The sequence below is a fragment of the Danio rerio genome, chromosome 17 (assembly GCF_052040795.2).
Source record: "Danio rerio strain M-AB ecotype USA chromosome 17, GRCz13ab, whole genome shotgun sequence".
NCBI lineage: Eukaryota > Metazoa > Chordata > Actinopteri > Cypriniformes > Danionidae > Danio > Danio rerio.
In genome coordinates this window covers 24,172,753-24,194,685 of record NC_141037.1, presented here as the reverse complement: position 1 = coordinate 24,194,685, position 21,933 = coordinate 24,172,753, and the positions used below count along the sequence as shown (strand labels likewise).

At 36.1% G+C, this 21,933-nt stretch overlaps 1 protein-coding gene across 2 annotated transcripts in view; it reads right to left on the bottom strand.

The window, feature by feature from the left end:
* Positions 1-21,933, bottom strand: part of ttc27 (tetratricopeptide repeat domain 27) — a 149,722-nt gene that overhangs the window by 17,889 nt on the left and 109,900 nt on the right. For both annotated transcript variants that reach the window (NM_173285.3, XM_087288598.1), the window contains exons 12-16: positions 18,758-18,880; positions 11,999-12,226; positions 10,724-10,822; positions 10,269-10,321; positions 5,224-5,389 (exon numbers count right to left, since the gene is read on the bottom strand). In NM_173285.3, coding sequence (NP_775392.3) covers positions 5,224-5,389; positions 10,269-10,321; positions 10,724-10,822; positions 11,999-12,226; positions 18,758-18,880 — 669 coding nt within the window. The remainder of the gene's footprint in view (positions 1-5,223; positions 5,390-10,268; positions 10,322-10,723; positions 10,823-11,998; positions 12,227-18,757; positions 18,881-21,933) is intronic.

The following is a 21,933-nucleotide window of genomic DNA, read 5'->3' as shown; positions in this document are numbered from 1 at the left end:
GAAATCAAAAGGAAATAACGCTCCATAACTTAAATCTCCCGTTCCTGCAGGTCCCACATGTTCTCTATATGATGACTGTGGAGGAAATCTGAGTCTAGTTAACATGTGCCATGCGTTTGGAATAATGTGGTTAACAGGTGTCTTTGATCTGAGATTACTGTAATTAAGCAGCCACAGCCATATCATCCTGCAGCCCAAGACCGGTTACTCACTGAAGCCAAGCAGGGTTGAGCCTGGTCAGTACCTGAATCGAAGACCACACGGGAACACTAGGTTGCTGTTGGAAGAAGTGAGGCCAGCAGGTGTCCTAATGCCCCAATATAGTGAAGAGGGCAGTATACTGTCAGTGAACAGTCTTTCAAATGAGAAGTCTGAGGTCCTGACTTTCTGTGGTCAATAAAAATACCCTGGCACTTCTCATAAAGAGTAAGGGTGCAGCCTCAGTGTGCTGTCCAAATTCCTTCTATTAGCCCTTATTCATCATGGCCTCCCAATCATCCCCATCGACCAAACTTTCACTCTCTTTCCACTACACCTATAGCTAGTGTGTGGTGAGCTCACTGGAGCCATTGTCTTGTGGCTGCAGTCGCATCATCCAAGTGGATGCTGCAAACTGTTAATGGTATGGAGATAGCCCCCTCATGATTGTGAGGTGCTTTGGGTGTATGGCTATACATGATAAATGTGCTATATAAAGATGCATTACATTAATGCACTTACACTGACATTGAAAAATAAACATTAAAAACCTTAACAAGTGTTGTTGCCAAAGGCCTAGTGCTTAATGCATCGACAATCAATGGTGCTCATTAGTGACCCAAGTTCAATTCCCAGCTCTAGGTCATTTGCCGAATTCCCTCTTTTCTCTGCTCCTAATGCTTTCCTGACTGTAATCTCTCTACTGTCCAAGCCTAATAAAGATGAAACTCTTTAAAAATAATAATTTGTTGTTTCTTATTTCTTATTTAAATGATTTACTAATGGCGACAGGCATTTAAATCACCTGCACGCCGCACGTTTTTGCCGTTGCGCACTGTGTGCCTGCACTTCAACTGAATGGGAAAAAACTGATAAGTCAGTCTTTCCATTCTCCAATTAAATGAATGCAGAGGCAGAGTTTCCGTTGACGTGACAGCAGTGTTTGTTTTCTCAAGATGACTACAGAGACTTTGAGAGATGGAGGAGAGACTAGTGGTCAAGTTGTCCGAAGATGTATTACTTCACAAATCTTGAAAATCACAATATTAAGAAATATCACAATATCAGCAGCAACATTCACGCACAATACAGCAGTTCAGTCGTTGCCTAGCAACATTAAAAGCCCACCACACTTCTTTTTTCCTTGTCAACAAAAAAAGACAGTGTGGTGCGCCTTGCATTCTGAGAATGGAAATGCTCGTTATATTGCCCCCTAATTCAGACGAGAACTATAACACAAGTCTTGAAAAAATTTTCTGAAAGATGAGATTGATGGACACATTGTAAAAACATTAAACAAAGGAGTGAAGAATAAAACAATAACATTTAAAATTATTTTAAAATAAACTCAAATTTTTTTTTAATTAATTAAAAAAAATATACTTTTTCCCCTATGAGTCTTCATTAAATGTATTCATTTTTCAGTGTTGTATGTGATAGTTTGCATTATAAATGATCTTAACAGTGGCAGATACGTTTGATAAACTAGAATTATTATTATTATTTTAAAATATGTCCCTTTTGAAGCCTTTTTTAACAGTTTTGAGTCTTTACAAAGGTGTTCTTGGAGCTTTATACGACTACAGTTGAACCATTGAAATCACATGGAATGTTTTGAGGGTTTTTTTGGTTCTTTTTTGCACTTTGAATGCCTTGGGCCTATCACTGTCTACAGAGGACAAGAGAGCTCTCAGATTTCATCTAAAATATTTTCAATTGTGTTCTGAAGACAAACAGAGGTATCAGGGGATTGAAATGAGTGAGTTTACCATTCGGTTTAAGGAAGAAACCTAATAACATGGGCACTGAGTGCATATCTGCTATTTATCTATTTTCATAGGGTGTCACATTTCAACATAATTGCTCCTAATTAAAACACAAATGTGCAGTCTCCTAGTTCATGTTTACACTAATTTGTCTCTTTTTTTGGTACATCTTGGACAACTAATTTGCTACTTGCTTATACACGGCAAGAATTTCCATATATTTTGCAAGTCGGAGGTGAGGGTTGAAAAATTGGAGATGCACAAAGTAGCTTCTTTTTTAAGGGGCAGCCATAATTTCTGCAAAAATAAAAGATAATTTACTGCCACTGCTGTGACCCAGGAGCTGTCGTAAAGTGAAGGAGGTAAACAACTACCAGGCAATTTGACTACCAAATGATAAAACAAACAACGCATTTAATAGGATGTAGCAGCTGGTACATCAACCAGTCAGAGCAAAAACGTGTCTAATGGCATAGAGCTTTAAGACATGCCTGTTATGACAGCAACACTATTAGAACCACAGCTGACGGAGAAGAGGTGCGATTGGGTCAAAGATGCACATAGACATATGGAGGTGCGTGGTTTTAAAACAGAGCCGTCTTCGAGAAATGAGCAGACAGAAGCCCATCTGGCCAATAAATTACATAAGGTGAAATCATTTCTCTTCTCTCACACAAACTTTCATCACATCTCACTCAGTCACTCATCAAATCTCACTTAAACACACACACACGGCCTCTCACATGAGCGGTTCATCTGTGCATGCAGTCGGGCAGCTGCTAGTGTGGTCAGATCTGTGATGACAGCACCACAGGAGACACAAACGAGACCCCAGAAGCTTTACTACTGCTCGTTCAAGCCAAAACAGTTGATGTTAGACATTAAGGTTATGTTTACACGAGTGGCCTTCATTTTAACACTGTGTTTTAAAAGAATAAATGACCCCTAGTTTTTCCATAGCATTTCAGAAAAGATCTCCATTCACACTACACAACTGTAACAAGGACATGTGGTCAGGGGAGGCAGGTGTGGCAGTGCCTCATCTGTCGTCATCCTCACCTGCCATCATGAGATGTTTATTGATGATAAAATAAATATTTGTCCACAGATCTGTACTATAAATGCAATTTCTGCAGAATTAAAATTATTTCAATCCATTTAATAATCAAAACAGCTGTATTTTGCGTATTTACTGTTTAATTACAGCGTAGGAAAAGAGGTGAGGCAGCACCGAGATGTGCTTCACATCCGATTGCGCAATCCCTTGCACACTGGCTTGAGCACGTGCCTTTTGCTTACTCACTACCAATGTAATGCTTTATTAAAATGATTTTATACATTATAGACATTTATTATTTTATTATAGTTTTTTATTACATAAATGATCGTATTTGAAGAATAAGAGCTGGATCATCCACCTTGGTGTTTTTGAGAGGCATTTTGACTCGTTTTACATTTTACGTTCTTTCTATTTCCCAATATGTACCTGCCATGTGTATAGAAAGAATGCTGATATGAAATATGAAAAACAGTCGGTAGTTGGCAAATATATTGAGTGCATATATTTAAATATGACCCTAAAATAGTCATACCTCACCAACCTCAAACCTTACCGCATGTCACTGGACTGAAAATGGACGTCAGAAGATGAAAAGAGCAAAAAAAGTCTGGAATTTTATAGCTTAAATAAAATTACTAAATAAAACAAATTATAATGGCATTCGTTATAAACAACTAGCACTAAACTGGGCTGAGAGGGAAAAATAAATGGTAGTTTTACTTGGCAGAAATGTTATATGTAAAATAGGCAGCTAGCTCTCTGCAACTCTCACATGGTCGCCCACTGAAGCTAAGCAGGGCTACGCCCGGTCAGTACCTGGATGGGAGACCACATGGGAAAGCTAGGTTGCTGCCGAAAGTGGTGTTAGTGAGGCCAGCAGGGGGCGCCCAACCTGCGGTCTGTGTGGGTCCTAATGCCCCAGTATAGTGACAGGGATCCTATACTGCTCAGTGAGCGCTGTCTTTCGGATGAGACGTTAAACCGAGGTCCCGACTCTCTGTGGTCGTTAAAAATCCCAGGATGTCCTTCGAAAAGAGTAGGGGTTTAACCCGGCATCCTGGCCAAATCTGCCCACTGGCCTTCATCCATCATGGCCACCTAAACATCCCCATATTCAATTGGCTGCATCACTGTCTCCTTTCCACCAATCAGCTGGTGTGTGGTGTGCGGTCTGGCGCAAAATGGCTGCCGTCGCGTCATCCAGGTGGATGCTGCACACTGGTGGTGGATGAGGAGATCCCCCCCACTATGTAAAGCGCTTTGAGTGCCCAGAAAAGCGCTATATAAATGTAAGGAATAGGAAAAATGAAAAAAAATAAATAAATAAATAAAAATCACAGCTAAAATTTACACTTCATCTGCAGGTGACATGCCATCTATCATTATGCGTGCAAATATGATCTTTGAATCGAGAAGCAGCACTATAACTGCTTGGGCGAGCAAAAGAAAGCAGACGAATACCGAATGAGAGGATGATCTGGTGCAAGTTGAGACAGGCGATCCTCACTCACTGACGAGGGCTTTAGTGTCGCGTGCACACACTGATGTGATGCGCACGAAGGCTTAAAAGCTACTGTGTCCTGTTTCCTTATGTGAACAACCGTGGCTGAAAACACAACAGATGCAATCGGTTTTCTTTTAAATAGACTGGAAAAAGTGGTTGCCCTTTCCCTTTAACCATTCTTTGAACAGATTATTAATGGCCTAATGTTAACCGTGTGCGCCTGATTATCCTTTCATTATATTAGTGTACTAGTCTTACCCACTTGAAGCAAAACAAATGTCTCTCATTTAGAACAAATACAATAGTTTTTTATAGTATATGATATGCAGTAGCTATCTACATAAGACAGAAGCTTGACGAATAAGGTAATGTAATCTGTAATGAAACATATGATCCAATCAGAAAGTGAATGTGCATAGCCACAACTCAATTAGTTCAAGCAACCTAGAAGTTCCAACTAAAAGAGCTTTCAGCAATTCCAAAAAATATCATTTTCAAGAGAAGAAAACTCCAGAAAACTCTTTTCAAGAGCAGATATAAGGCCATTATATTGTGTAATGTAGGCTCAACTATAGCACAAGCTGTGCATTTTCCAAAGAAATTACACTAGTGTATGCGTAGGAAAACTCTTTGCAAATGTATGCATGAAAATAAAGTTCAGGGTTATCCTCAGAATAACTGTGATGCTGACTCACCTCCACGTCCTTGTATTTGTCCTTGAGCTCCATGAGCCGATGGTAGGCTCTGATAGCTTCACTGAACTCGCCCAGGTCTACACACACCGCAATGAAATTCTCCCAGATCTGCCATCGCTCATAATTACACTTGAGCGCTTCCTGAAGGGTGCGGAACGCCTTCTCCCTGCCACACACACACACACACATACACACACACACACACACACAACAAAAATATCAGTGTGTTTAGCAGAACTACTGTTAACGTGAGCTGCTCATGGATGTAGATTTAACAATGTATGGTATTGGTACAGTTTCCAAAAAGTGACTTTTCCACAAGAATGTAGCAGTGTACTGTATATAGTTCTCATCTGACAAACCCTCTGCAAAGCATGCTTTGCATGCTAGGATAATGGTGTGAGACTTGTAGCATAGTCACACTGGGCTAGAATAAATGACTTAATATTTTTGATTTAAATATTTAAACCCAACACAAACTAAAATCCTCACGTTGTAAGAGTGCTATACAAATAAAAGTTTATTGAATTGAATTAAACTTTACAATTATATGGTTCTATTTGACATTTTTGTCAAATGAATTGTTTACATTTTAAGATTTTTCATTTAAAAAACAAAAAAGTTATCTACAGAGTCGACCTCTAGCTTGGCTCTATTAGGTTCTTTCTGAGAGCTAATCAGCATTTCAAATGCATGCACAACTACCAATCAGAATCAACTTTCTTTGTCATTTCGCCAGACTACTACGTTGACCACAGGAAAGACCAGTAAGAAACACAAAATCAGACTCGACTAAATAATGCTGCAACCCACAAAATTGAGAAGAAAGCTGAAACTATATATATATATATATATATATATATATATATATATATATATATATATATGAGTAAAATGTTTTAATTTGAGTATATATGGTCAGCGAAAAATGTTTCAGTGTTTCTTAAACTCATTGCTCATTGTCTGTTTTCTTTAAATTTAATATTAAGCCTTGAAGTGTAAAAATGAGACTTATAATTCAATAAATATAAATCAATATTTCATATAAAGCATATTATTATTTTAATAATTATCAATATATAATAGTACTAATCACATCAAATTAACAACTGCACTGGAAAAAATATATAACTTTGCATGTTAAATTTAAACAAGCAAAAAAATTCATCCTAAAACATTAATAATACAGAAAGCAAAACATTTACTTTCTCAAGCATCAACATATTGTTACAACTCCAATTAAAATCTTTGTGATTGTATTTGTTGAAAAGTAATATTTCAATTAATGATCTGCTAGACAGAACACTATAATTTCAAGCAGAAAATGACTTTTTAGAATTAGAAGGTTCTATCTGTATTTGCCCTGTTTTTTTTACCCCAATTTGCAAATTTAAGAGAATTTTGCTATTGTACATAAAGAGTACATTTAGAATCTGTCATGTTGATGTATTAAAGAAAACTGTTACACACATACTGCTATATGGAATGCAAAAACTTTGAAGCTCAATATCTCAAAATCATATAGAATGCACCTAGAACCTTATAATTCCAAGGTGACAAAATGACATGAAGGATTTAAAAGGGTTTAAAATCATCCTGGATGAAGGATGAGATGTAAAGCAATACCATTAAGAAAAAAGTTTCTTCATACACCAGGCACAAACAGCTTTAAAAAAGGTTACACAAACAAATGTGTGAAAGCAGTAGATTAACTTTAAGGAGGAAAAAGAGAATAATTGACAGTGCCAAAACATAAAACAAAGATTAAAAGGAAGAAAGAGAGCAACAGCAAAAGAAATAATCAAAAAGAACAAAAAAAAAAGAGTGAAAAAGAATCAGCAAAATAGCAAATAATGTTAAAAAATAACAGAAAAGGAAAAGCATAAATTAAGAAAAGAACATGTAAAGGAAATAAATAACAATAAAGTGAAACAAGAACAAATGATTAAAAGTCAGTAAACAAAATTGAAAAAAGTTTGTAAAAGAGGAAAAGAAAAAGGGATGGAAAATGACTGAAATGACAACAGACAGGTATACATTACCAATTTTACCCAATATTCATGTATAACATTTACTATTTTATCTTTAATATTGCCCAGTATTTATGTATTCTGTTCCTTTTTAGAGCACTGGATTATTAGCTAAGCAACTTGCTAGCAAACTGCAGTGGAAGGGGCTGTGTGTTGAGCCTTGACGTGAGAAGCACTGTGTGTGGCACACAGAGCATTCCAGATCAATCACTTACAGTATGAGCTTTCAGAAACACGCATGGCTGGATTTCTGGAACAGAGCTGATGTTTTCGTAAGTGCTGTCAACAAAAGCTCATGACACAAGAGTCGACATGGGTCTCACTGTAACATCTAAAGCCAAGTTTCCTTTGAGCACAAGCAGGTGTGCGTGTACAATCTCTCTGTCACACACACACACACTCCTTCTGTTCTAGATGGTCCCCAGGAGCGTTAATCAGGTTTTAATAGAAGATTCCAAAGACTCATCTCAGGGATGAGTGAACAGGGCTAATTGGACGAGGGGCAGAGGCGAGGAGAGAAATCATTCCCAGAATCCCTCAGGTAAATGCCGTTACAGTGGTGTTCCAGGAAACACCTCTCTGTTCCTCACAGGAAATGGGCAAAAACCTCCAATCACGTCAAGCGGCGAATGTACTAACTGGCACTGCGCTTCTAAATTTGGTTAATATTGGCTGTTTGGTGGTGGCGGCGAAGCGCTGGCTGCTGGAGTGGACACACAGCAAGAGCCCAGAGGAGATTTATCTTTGCAATTACAGCTGCCAAAGTCATTCCTGCAGTAATTGAAAAGCAAGGAGGACTCTGAGGGTCCCCGGCGGATGCAGGAAACACAGAAATGCAGCATAAATCAGGTCAAGCAGAACCTGAATAGAGGCCTTATCTGTGGTTTGTACATGGTGGCGATTTCAGTGAGAGATAAGTGTGTGTGTGTGAGAGAGAGAGAGAGAAGTGCTTGCTGTTATTTAGCAGCTCACGCAAACGTCTATTAGTCCATGAGACTCTATTATGCAAGCAGAAAAAGAAAAACATTGACAGAAGTGGGACCATTGTATGTACAAGGGGTGTAACTGTACAAGAAAAAAATGACTGTCTGGTATAGACTTTAGTTTAGAAGTCACTGTTCAGAACATTTTAGGAACAGAGGCAGGAAAAAAAAAAAATCTTTTTTATTGAACAGTAGTTTATTAAACAAATTGTGTTTTGCAATTTAGTTCTAATTACAATTTTTGAAGATATATGTTATATGTAATGAATAATCAATAGCTTGATTTAAAATGTACAACAGGGAGGCAAAGAACCGCCAGCCATGCAGCAGAAAGGAATTTAAAATCCTAATAACATTATTTGTTCGGAACACATGCTTACAATATAAGCAAGAATGCTACTGGCTGTTTTCTCCGCATTAATACGAGTTCTGTTACACCCTTGATTTACAGTACATGACTATTCAAAGACATTTGGGGATTGAGAAGTCTCATAATGCCTTATTCACACTAGCAGTGACTTTGTAGCTGCCTGTTGCGAATGAGTTTACGTGTTGCTGAATATAAACACTGTTCAGAGAATATACTAAATATGTATAGAATCAGAACATAAAATGCTTGATTACAAAGATGATCAAGAAAAAAAAGTGTGTTCTCTGTCATTGCAACTATTTATCTGCTGCAAACTGAGATGTGTACGTCAACAGCACAGAGAATACAACCAGCCTCTGGAGGAGCTATAATTAATAATAATTAATTAAATAATAATAATTACCATGAGTCGCTTTGCCACTGTGAGTCACTTATAGTGTGAACGCAGCTTAAAGGTTATTGCATGCTAAATACAAAATTTTTGTCCGTAATTTTCGCACGGTAAAAAAATTAATTTGACCTCTCGTTGTGTCAATTGTACTGACACACTGCATACGAAATCCAAAATTTCGCATCTGAAAAAGCACTTAGAGAGGTGTTTTGACAGTTCAGAGCCACAAGCAAAAGGCAAAACACAAAATGCCATCACCTGAGCTACAGATAACTTTTAGACAAACACAGTGCATAATATAAGACAAAACATGGCGGACAGTTGAAAACCCGTATGTTGGATTCGGTGACATTATAATAGAAAAAGACACCTCATTGTCAGCTTCAATCAGTTGCTCTGATATGTCAATAAGCCACCTATTGTAATGTCTACAGGTACTGCCAGTCTCTGTTCAGGATTTGCTAACATACGTAATATAAGAAGTATTACAAGCAATGTAGCAAAATTTAACTGACTTCCAGAAATAAACTTTGCATTTTATAATAATCCAGCGCAGCTCTTTGATAAGAAGAACTGTCCTTTCTCTTTATGCCAGGGGTGCCCAAACTCAGTCCTGGAGGACCAGTGTCCTGGAGAGTTTAGCTCCAACTCTAATCAAACACACCTGAACCAGCTAATCAAGATCTTTCTAGATATACTAAAAACTTCCTGGCACGTGTGTTGAAGCAAGTTGGATCTAAAGTTTTTAGGACACCGGCCCTCCAGGAACAAGTTTGGACACTGCTTTATTTGATGAACACAATTTGTAGCATATTCCTTTATTTTTATACATTGGAGAAGTGAACAAAGTACCACTGCTTGAACCGATTCCGAAATGTTTTGTGTTATTTTCTGAATGAAATAATTAATATGCATCAGAATTAGTGTGCAAGGTTTGTGTGCCTGATGAATTTTTCAGATATGAATACGAAAAAAACGCATACGAAAACTTCAGACTGAAGGCTGCATATTTTGATTTTTTTTTTTTTTGAAAAGTAACAAAGATAAACTAAAAGTATAAATTTAGCAAAATATAGCAATTACTGCATCCATAGCAGTTCTAACAATAGTTTTACCCTTGTCAAAAAAAAAAAATAATAATAATAATAATAATAATAATAAATAAAACAATAATAATGATCGTTCTACTCTTATTAGCTTCAAAAAGCAGAAAATAAACAAGAGCTTTCTTTGATGTATCCATCATTGGTCATGCTCGCACTTATACTCACTTCAGTCTCAGTTTGATGTAGGCCGTGGAAAGGTTGTTCCAAGCTTCTGAATTCTGAATGGAGGAGAGTAATGATCAGAGTCAGGTCTATGGGTGGAAGTCATTTGTCAAAATAAGCCATTACAAATAAATAAGAACGCAGACATCCACAGAATATTTCCTAACCGCTAGTTTACTTGTTTCCTGGATGGAGCATTAAGCCTGCCTCTTGACTACATTTGAATTTTAAGTACGCCATTAGGAGCATAAGAGGCTCCTGTACAACATCTAATAGGGTGGATGCATAAAAGGCAGTAGGGAGGCATTGGTATAAACAGGGAGGCATTCGCAGACACAATCCATCGATTACCAAAGACATAAATTAGAGACAACAGCACAAGCACCGCATAACTAAGCATGAGCCCTTTCTTTATGGTCATATGACACTGATCTCCTTACAATGACCGTGTGACTTACATCTGGTTCCAGTCCGACGCATCTCTGAAAAGCTCTGGCGGCTCCTTCGTAGCTTTCCAATGCAAAATATGCACAGCCCAGGGAAAACCACACACCCAACTGCAGCAGAGAAAGAAAAAAAGGAAAGAGTAAGATGGAGTATCACCAAAGGGGCAAAAAGAAAATTGATGTGAGACTTCAAGTGATTCACTCGTCTTTTCAAAGTGTTATTCGGCCCTAAAAATTAATGATGTCTTTTGAACCGGCGTGAACCTCAAGGAATCGTATGCTTTAAATCAAGGGTTTGTTCTCCAGAGTGCTCATCTCTGTATCTCTCTGGTCCTTGTCTGTCTTGACTTCCTGTTCAAGGCCTGAAGGCAGTATTAGTTGCGAGAGGCCCTGCGGCAGAGCTCCGAGGCAGTGTTAAAGATCACGCCGGGGTCATCAATGAGTCCCTCAGGAAAATTACTCTGTCTTATTGATGCCTGTGCTGCTGCATTATGGATGAAGGGAGGAATGAAGAATGAGCAAGAGGGAAAAAAAATAGGGAGCTCTGCACTTTTTTTTCCCTTTTTTGGCTCTGAGCTGGATGAACCTGATACAGCGCATCCACACGCTGCTGTCTTGTTTTTTTCTACCCCAGTGTTTCTGTCAGCACTGTGATAGGGGGCTGCGATTATATCGTAATTGTTGTTTTAATGATGTACGAGGTGACATTATCGAGCATGCCACTCACTTTGCAAGAAGACAAATACAGGCATGCCTTCAGAGTTTTCACTGTGTGATAAAGCCTATTAGAATGCAGTGAGAATGTCAAAAAAAGGAGGTTTTGGGTATGGGTTTCACCTTTTATATTTGGAAGATACAAAACTGAGGTGCTTCATTCCGGAACTAATCTGTTTTGGAATGAATCGTGCGATTACCGTTTCAATTTTCCCAATCATAAAGAAAGTCAAATGTTTACCTTCTAAGGATGCTTTTACACCTATATATCAACTGTTATGTTCCAAAACAGGGATTAAAACTGTTACAATGCTGCACTTTATTCTTGGTGTGGTTCGCTTCCACACAGTAAAGTTTCTAAACGGGCCGAAATAGCTAAAACAAGTAAGGTGCAAGTAAACTCTTCTTACACTGGCCAGAGTTTATTTGCCATGTTTATCAGCAATCCCTTCATTAAGCTCTAAAGTTAACGAAAATAAACTAAAGTTTGTAGACTCTCCAGATGAATTGCAGTATGGGTGCTTAACCTCTACAAGTGCTTACAGGAGGATAAAACTATGCACAATTGCATACCTGCATGGAGTTGATTTGTAGAGAGCGTTCGAAACACTCCACACACTGCTGGAACTCTCTGTGGCGCAGGTGATGCAGAGCTTTGGAGCGCTGGGCACGTGCGCTGCGGTGTTTGGAAAGCTCCCATGCTCGGTCATAATACTGCGGATCCTTCAGTACATCGCCCAGCAGACAGTACAGCGACGGCGTCTCCTTTTTCTCCAACTCACGCCTCAAAATCTCCTCCGCCTGAGAGAAAACACCAGCAGATTAAAACTACTCAGACAAATTTAATCCGCATATTGGAAAATATGTACACGACCAAAAGTATGTGGAGAGGTCTTTCTAATTACTGGGTTTGACTAGGCCCCCTAATTCCATTTAAGACGCCAACGTCATATGAAGACATTCTTAAGAATTGTGTGCTGCAACAGTTTAGGGAGGGTGTTTTTTATTCCGGCATGACAAGCATGAAATGATGTGCTCAGTCTCATGTGAGGAACTGGAATGTCCAGCAAGAAATTCTACATGAGCGCTAGCCTCAGAATAAATTTAATCATTTAAGATAATTTTGTGCCTGAATATGAGCAAAATCTTAGAATTACCATTGAATCCAACTGGGAAATCTTTACAGAAGAATGAAGGCTATACAGATGAACAACTCCCTAATAACATCAGTGGTTATGAAATTGTTCGTAGTTTGGGTGTACACATGCTTTTGACCATATGGTGTGTAAGATTTATTATAGTCCCACATTCTTTATTATTATTATTATTATTATTATAAAACACAAAGCAAAAACTGAAGATAAAAAATAAATTACTAATCATGGTCCATAACCTTCAACACAAAATCGGAAAAAAAACAACTTAACAATAAAAAATAACAATGAGAAGAACATACTACTACTACTACTAATAATAATAATAAAAGACAAAATTAATAAATTTAAAATAAAAATAAAGGTATAACATTACAGTATTAAAATAATAATAATTAAAAAAATCATAATTAATAATAATACACTAATTACAATATAATAATAATAATAAAAAGATTAAAAAGATAATAACAACAAATAATACTAATAAAATAAATAATACTAAAATAATAAATTATAATAACAATAAAATGAAAAACAAAAATATAATTATTATAACAACAATATAATAATAATATTAACAATATAATAATAATAATAATAATTACAATAAATAATAATAGTATTAATAATAATAATAACAATAATAATAATAATTACAATAAATAATAATAGTATTAATAATAATAATAATAATAATAATAATAATAATAATAATTACAATAAATAATAATAATAATAGATGGATGAATGAATAAATAGATGGATAAAGATAAAAATTGAAAGCATCTTTATATAAAAGTTGTCTGAAGCAAAAAACACTAAACAAAAACAAAACAATGCCAAAAAACAAACATGACATAATTTAAAAATATTAAAATAAATAAATATAAAATAAATAAAAATTAACACGTTAAACAAAAACCTCAAACCCAACAGCAGAATAACAATCCACCAAAGCAAACCAAACAATCAACAAAAAGTAAAAATAAAACCAAATCAAAACCAATAATAGTTATTGGTTAGCAGTTAGCAAACTCAAAATACCTTTTATTTTCTTACTTAAAAACTTGAAACCATTCAAGGGTGAGTAAATTTTAATTTCTGTATGAACTACCCATTTAAAAATTAGATGGACACAGGACCAAAAATAAAATCTCAAACAAAAAGCATCAGTGTTTGGCACAAAAGTGATGGAACTGACCATTACTGCATTAAAACCACAAACACCTTTTCTAAATGTAAAAGCCATAAAGCATTTTTCCACACTGTACCTAGCCGAGTAACACATGCCCTTTTACAGTCTCTGTGAAAGTGGCTCCACTAAACTCCTCAGGACTGTGCTGTGCTATATTACAGTGCATCTCTCATCAGCTCCTGCCCTTCCACCCCAGCTGGTCCTCTTGGGGACGGATGGATAAAAGGCTTTTTGCAAACGCTTAGAATTGAAGCCACAGTGGGAGAGAGGTGGTGGGCGGCAATAAAATTCACACTGCTTGGCCAGCATTTCTATTTGAGTGGTTATTTATTTATTTTTACTGGTACACATTTCAGAAGTGGGAACAGTATCTCTTCACACTCGACACAATAAAAAATGAAACCTGATGTCTCAGACAGAAGATGAATAAGCTAGTTACTTACAAAATAAATCATATTTCTCTTATATAAGAACAACAGGGATGAGTCGAGGTACAGTAAGAGGAAAAAATAGCTTTGACAGCACTTGAATGCTCCTTTGTTCCCTGTAGCTGTTGTAAACTGCACATTTTCGATTACCTACAAATAACAAGGTGCTGTTGAAGCCGACAGACGTTTACAGTACGTAGCTCAGCCAGGCACAGTGAGACTGCAGTTTCCTCCGATGGATCTCATGACTGCCAACAACACAAATGGATGCTAATCTGGGGCCAGGTTATCAGTTTCACTGCTCTAAAAACAGGTCAGAAATTTCAGAAGGGAAACTAAAAGATTCCGGTGCCCAAATAAATGCATATTTTAGTAAGAGTCAGGGCAACATTACAACTTCTTTACAATTAAACTGTAAAAGCAGAAATTATAATTATGATGGAAACGTTTTGTTACTGCCTGACATTAACTTACAATGAATTTATTGCAGTTTCTGTTGTTTTTTAGTTGATATTTTAGTGTCATTTTAGTATCTGTTACGGCTGGGTTGATAGACGATGCCATCGTCTATTGCCGACGATAGATAGACTTCATGATGCTGAGCCGACATTGTGATCCTCCGCCCCGCCCCCATTGCAGCAGCAAAGCCCAAGACGTCTGACAGTTTATCAAGGACGTACCACTGGATTGCATCTCACTATAGTTGTTAAACATGATAATTAGTTAATCTTGTCTCTAATGACTCTTCGGTCTTGTGAATCAATCAGGTAATGTGTCACAGCGTCAGTACACTGCTTCAATCTTTCGAAGACCATGTGGGTCGGATAGTTGAACGGTAGGCTACAAATAATTAATTCGTTATGAATTAATTAATTATTCATAAATATTTAATTCACCCCCGCCTAGAACGACAATGTCATCGTCCATCGTGACGTTTTACATTGGTCAACATCGCCCAACCCTATCCGTTATAACTATAATTCATTCATTCATTCATTTTCTTTTCGGCTTAGTCCCTCTATTAATATGGGGTAGCTACAATGAACCGCCAACTTATCCAGCATAAACCAGCAATCTTCTTGCTGTGAGGCGACAGCACTACCTACTGCACCACCGCGTCGCCCCATAACTATAATGGCTTTTATTAATAATAGTTTAAGTTAAATTAAAAAAACTTCTATTCTCATTTCGATATAAAAATTTCCATGACTTATTTTATGGTTTTAGTATTTGTTAGATGAGCGTATATTCTATTTTACTTTTTAAAGATGTTCCACCAAACACTAAAATTTGAGATGCATATAAAATTGTGCTGGGCAAAGATTAAGAGCAATTAATCGCATCCAAAATAAAAGCTTGTTTTGGCACAATATTTCCATTTGTACTGTGTATATTGATTATGTATATTTAAATACACATGCGTGTATTTGTGAAAATGCTTAATTATATTTAGATATAAAATATATAAGTATATGAAATAAATTTTAAACAAACTTAGCTTTGATGTATGTGTGTTTATGACATTTGCATAATAAATACATATAATACACCGAGATATCTTTTGTAAAAACTTTTATTTTGAATGTGATTAATCACAATTAGTCTTTGCCCAGCAATTATTATTTTAAATGATTGTATTTTTATAAAATATTTATTTTTTATATTTATTCAATTAAATTATTTCAACTTCTAATGACTATAGCATTTATGCTAATTAATCAGTCCATCTATAAATGACCAAAAAGAATTTGACATATAAAAAAATTGAATTGACCGACCAATTGACTGAATAAATGAAGTACTAAATGTAATTGACTTAATTAAAAATTTGAATGGTTTTGGTCATAAAAAACAAGGAAACAATGATATCAATTTCTTAGTAACCTAAACTATGATAACGTTTCCCTACTGGGCTCTAATTTGACCTCACTATTAAAAAACTTCCAGAATATAATTTTTAAAGGGTTTGTGTGAATTAATTTATGTCTTTTGTTGACAACTTAAATATGCTTTTAAATAAACCACATATTTACAGACATTAAACGGCGTCAAAATGAGCACTTCGATAATTGGAGGGTTAACCCAAATCAAATAAACACCAGAACATCCCGAAGCCCCTTAAAAATATCTCATGAACACTTCAAAAAAATTCTCCTAACTCCAGCCTTGCTGATTTTTTCACATCTTGCTTTCCTTTTCTTCCTCATATTTGAACAATTTATTTCCTTTCATGTGAGATGTCACTCCGTTTAATGTATTTCAGGAATCCTCCTTACACTTTCATTCCAATGCATACCTGCAGTTAATGGATTTAAAGAGTGCAGGGAAAGGTAGACTGAGCTATAAAAAAAATGCAAGGAACCTCAGGTACTATAGTGAAGTGAATGCCAGTACATTTTTATATTATTACAGTTCAGATTGGAGGTGATTGGCAAGCTTTATTGACCTCAGAGGTACCCTATAATCCGATTGGTATACATAAATGGACAGTAACTTAATAAAGCTGTGAAACGGCTCACAGAAAACTGCAGAGACGCACATACATACAGATAGAGATAAGTGTTGTTAGATCATGCTGACAGGATTGAGGTGGAGAGGGAAAAAAGAACAGGAGGAAAGACAGAGCGGACAAAGGGAAGAGATGGATGTGACTAAAGGAAAAAGAAGCAATCAATCCCTCATCAAGATCTTTAACAGAAGTCATTTTCTATTATCCCAGCTTAAAATTTAGAGCCATCTATAAGTAACCCATTTGTAGGTTGATTTCCCTACAGAGCAAACACTTGGCAACTTTTAAAACACTAATCTGTTAGTGAACATGAGCTAAAGACTCCACAACATTGACTTATCTAGTGGTGCAAGTTTGAGTTGGGAACTGCTAGATGAGACACTGCAGGTAAAATCTGCTTTAATGCACCTGTCAATTTCGAGATTTTGGGCTTTTTGGCTTTACCTGAAAAGCATTCTCTCTTAGTCTAATGGATATATAAAAATCAAAATACAGTTTTAAGTGTTTCTTTTATCGCACTTAATCTACTTACTCTGTTGATTTCAGTTACAAAAACAGATTTTTAAATAAATAGTTTTTAAAATTAAAATTAAAATGACCTCATCATTTACTCTTCCTTATGTGGTTTTGAACCTTTATGAGTTTCTTTCATTTGCCAAACACAAAATAATACATTTTTTAGAATGCTGGTTACTGGGACACAACCACTTCTGGAGTATAAAAAATACAATGGAAGTCGATGGGTCCCAGCAATCAGCATTTTTCAAAAGCTTGTCTTGCGTGTTCAACAGAAGAAAAAAAAAATTTTTTAAGGTCAACTGTCCCTTTTTTTGCAGTGAGCCATAAAACACAGATGTACACTACCAGGCAAAAGTCTTGTGGCCTATCCAGGTTTTAGAAACAACAAATAATAACTTGACTTCTAGTTGGTCATTTGGCATCATAAGTGGCTAATATAGAAGACAAAGGCCTCTAGATTACACTTATTTTACCAAAATAAAACATGATCATGCCTTAATTTTTAATTATTTCATTAAAACAGTAAGAGTTGACTTTGCTTAGACAGAAGTCTTGTCGCTTGCCAGAAATAATGTACAGTATTATTTGGATTATAAGATTTGTTGGATTCATCTTTAATGCTTCCTCCATCTTACCCCAGACATGCTCAATAATGTTCATTTTGGTGACTGGGCTGGCCAATCCCGGAGCACCTTGACCTTGTTTGCTTTCAGGAACTTTGATGTGGAGACTGAAGTATGACAAGGAGCGCTATCCTGCCTAAGAATTTGCCCTCTCCTCTGGTTTGTAATGTTATGGGCAGCACAAATGTCTTGATACCTCAGGCTGTTGATGTTGCCATGCATTCTGCAGATCTCTCTCATGCCCCCATACTGAAAGTAACCCTAAACAATTTTTTTTTACCACCAAACTTGACTGATTTCTGTGAGAATATTAGGTCCACGCAGGTTCCAATAGGACTTCTGCAATATTTGTGATGACTGGGATGCAGTTCATTCCTTCTGCCATTTTTCCAAAAGATCAACTAGAAGTCAAGTTATTATTTGTTCCTCTTACAACTGGGATCAATGACAAGATTTCTGTCAGGTTGTTTTATTCATGTGTGTTTACTGAAGGTTTTTACAAAAGGGATGTTAACACAAAATTTGTAAATTGATCCTTTACAACAAGCTATTTTAATGCTTTTAATATAGCATTTATAACCTTTGACTCTAATATGTACAATACATAGAAAAAAAATGAAACAAGAATTTTAAAATTGACTTCAATCAATGTTCAGCTTTTGTGCTAGAAATGTATGCAAATAAGAAAATATTTAATGTCAATTCATAACCTTTTAGAAAACTTGTTGTAAAGTTTGCCATTCTAACGATGTAGGAGTAAATGAGGAGGTAATTTTCATTTTTTGGTGAACTACCCCTTCAACTTAATCAATTGACTGGGGTAGCATGGTGTTAACTTTTTGTTAATTTTGTTACCCTATTCACCTGCAGTGTAGATGCTATTTGTATGTGTATTAAATACCTTGCCATGCTGTCCCATCCTCTCCAGACACACAACTGCATCCTCCCAGAGCTCCAGTCTCTCGTAGATCAGCAGTGCAGAACTAGTCAGGCCCAAATCAGTCAACAGACTCGCCAACTGCCTCTAAATATACACAGAGAGCCAAGATCAGTCAACATATGGCCCACTTGTCTCGAAATACACAAAGCATGTGGGAAGCACTCTGAAGTACATATTTAAATACATGTGAAAACAAAGCAAAAATAAAAATAAAAATAAACAATATTAATAAAAAACAAACAGAAATGATGTACTTGATTTTATTTTGGGTGGGGGCATTCCCTTTGTGACTTGTAAATATAAACATAAGGGCTATCAACCAATCAAAATTTTGAAACCAATTAATTACACGATACATAATTAATTTCATATACATAATGGCTTAAGCCAGGACTTCGCCTTCACTAACTGTTCACAAACTCCTTAATTAAGATTAAGTAGCTTATATATAATAATCACATATTAGCGGTGTGTATCTTTTCTTTTCATTATTCAATGGCACTGGGATATTTTAACATACACCAGTGCAGTTATTTCCAGCACATACATGCAATTTAGTCTTTAGAAACTATGTGGATGAATTGCAATTTAATCACAGATTAAACTTGGTAGGCAAACTATTGTTAAATAAAAAAGTATCGAACAAACTTTGAAAACAGTACCTGTAGAAATGTAGAAATAGTGGACAAAAATTCATAAATATCTTCAATTTCACTGCAATATAACCAAATCTATTATAAGTAGATGCATTATGTAGTGAATTTGTAATGTGAATGTGATGCTGACAACGAAGGGTAGATCCAAATGCAGGTTTATTAAACAGAATGGTCAGACAGGCAACAGGCAACACAGGGGCATATGCAAATAATCCAGAGTCATAAACAAATAACAGGCGAGTGGTCAGAAACCAGGCAGCAGAGAGTAAAACAAACAAAATAAAGAAAGGGTCAAAAACAAAAAAGGCAAGACAAGGAAAACGTGTCGCAATGTTCACAATTCAGTATAACAAGATTCAACTCTGATGCGTCTACTGCAGGGGTCACCAAACTTGTTCTTGGAGGTCCGTTGTCATGCAGATTTTAGATCCAACCCTAATCAAACACACCTGAACAAGCTAATCAAGGTCTTACTAGGTACAGTATACTTGAGACACCCAGGCAGGTGTGTTGAGGCAAGTTGGAGCTAAACCCTGCAGTGCACCGGACCTCCAGGAACAAGATTGGTGAACCCTGGTCTACTGTATGTGTGCTGTTTTAATAGACCTGTAATCAGTCCATGAGCAGCTTCAGATGTGAGTGTTTGCAATCAGACAGGATCAGGAACTGGCGTGTTTATGTGCTGTGTGTGTGTTGTGTATGTGTGTATTGTGCATACTGTGATATGTAGTCCATGTAATTGCGGATTTGTAGTTTAAATAGCGATTCACAAATATGTCAGCAATCTGCAAGGATATACAACTAGTACTTGTGACAGAATTGTTAGCCACCACTATGCTTGACACTAATGAAATGTATGAAATATCAGCACAATCGTACAAGAAAATGTGACTAATTTATCAATAGTCAGAAAAGAGGCTAATTTACATGCCTGAAAATGTCATTCATAAAGAAGGTATGCTCCCAATCTCCACCCTAAACCATCATTAGGGGAAGTGCAAATCATACTAAAATATATGAATGAGTGTCCAAATTCATACAAATGAGCTACTAAATCAAAAAGTTACGAATTGCTGTGAGATTGCGTTGGGAAATATTGGGAAGGCTTTGTTTGATATAAAAAAAATAAATATAAATATATATAATATATATAAAAATATATATAAAAAAAAGTTAAAAATTGACAGAACGAATAACTTCATTGCATAATTACATTAGATAATGTTGGAAATGGGGAATTTAACAAAGCATCTGCAGTACAATGGGAAGTACATCTATATCAGTGCTCTCAAACTGCCGGCCCGCTGGCCATTTACGGCCCCCACCCCTCCTCCATTCAGCCTGCAACTGACGTCAAAAATATAACAAGATTCATTATATATATATATATATATATATATATATATATATATATATATATATATATATTAGTGGGTTACATACACTTTCCCCCAGGGTGTGATCGCAGATTAATTCTGGGGCTGCATTGAAATATATGTCTGTAACTGCTCTATTTTTACTAAAGCTCTATTTTTGTAAATTTTCATGGGTCATTGGATTATTATCATTTTAAACCACCTGTATTTTCTTGTACAAACACATCTTAATGGCTTGCACATTATGGCGGTGGTGTAACAAATATGATAATTTTGCTAATATTGAAATATTGAAATAGTTTTATTTAGTAGATTTTCCTAATGCATAATAAGATTTGCATAATTAAAATTGTACTGCTAGTTGAATGGAACTTGTTAAAGTAAATGTGAATATATACATACTTTTCCTCTCATTGCTGTAGCTTTACAAAAACAAAAACAAAAAAACAATTGAGAGGAACAATTGTGTGAAGTGAAGTCACTAAAGTTACCCAATCTGCTTTCTGCTGTTCTATGCTATCTGTTCAACTTTTGGTTAAGCATCAATTGGTTGGGACAGAATAATAACAATTATTTTTATGCCTATTATTATATTGTGGTATATTCATAGCAATTTAAACTACTCATTCAATATATACAACAAGAAAGAAAAAGGAGCCTTGACTGCATATACTCTAGGGAAGAATGTCTGAGTGCATCTATTATGCCAGGTTTTCAATTCCAGTTTTTCTTGTGCTTGAATGTTAAAACAGCTCCTTATTTGAAATGCCAGACACAAATATGCACATCTAAGCAGATATTAATCAAGGAAAAAACGGATGTGGTGACATTCAAGATCTGTGAACACACGACTGTTACACTGATGTGCAAACCCATACACAAGAACATTTCAGTGCATTTAAGATGTTTCCACAGGTTTTTAAAAAAATCTGTTAGTATGACCATGAAGGATCACACCTGCACTCTTCTGCACTGTACCAAGGACACACACACAGTCTGTCCTGCTTTCATTTTCAGTCTTTTTATCTCTCTCACCTTCTTTCTAAAAGGATACATTTGGCAGCCGGCCATCCATCCATCCATCTCCACGATGTCATGCTTCACG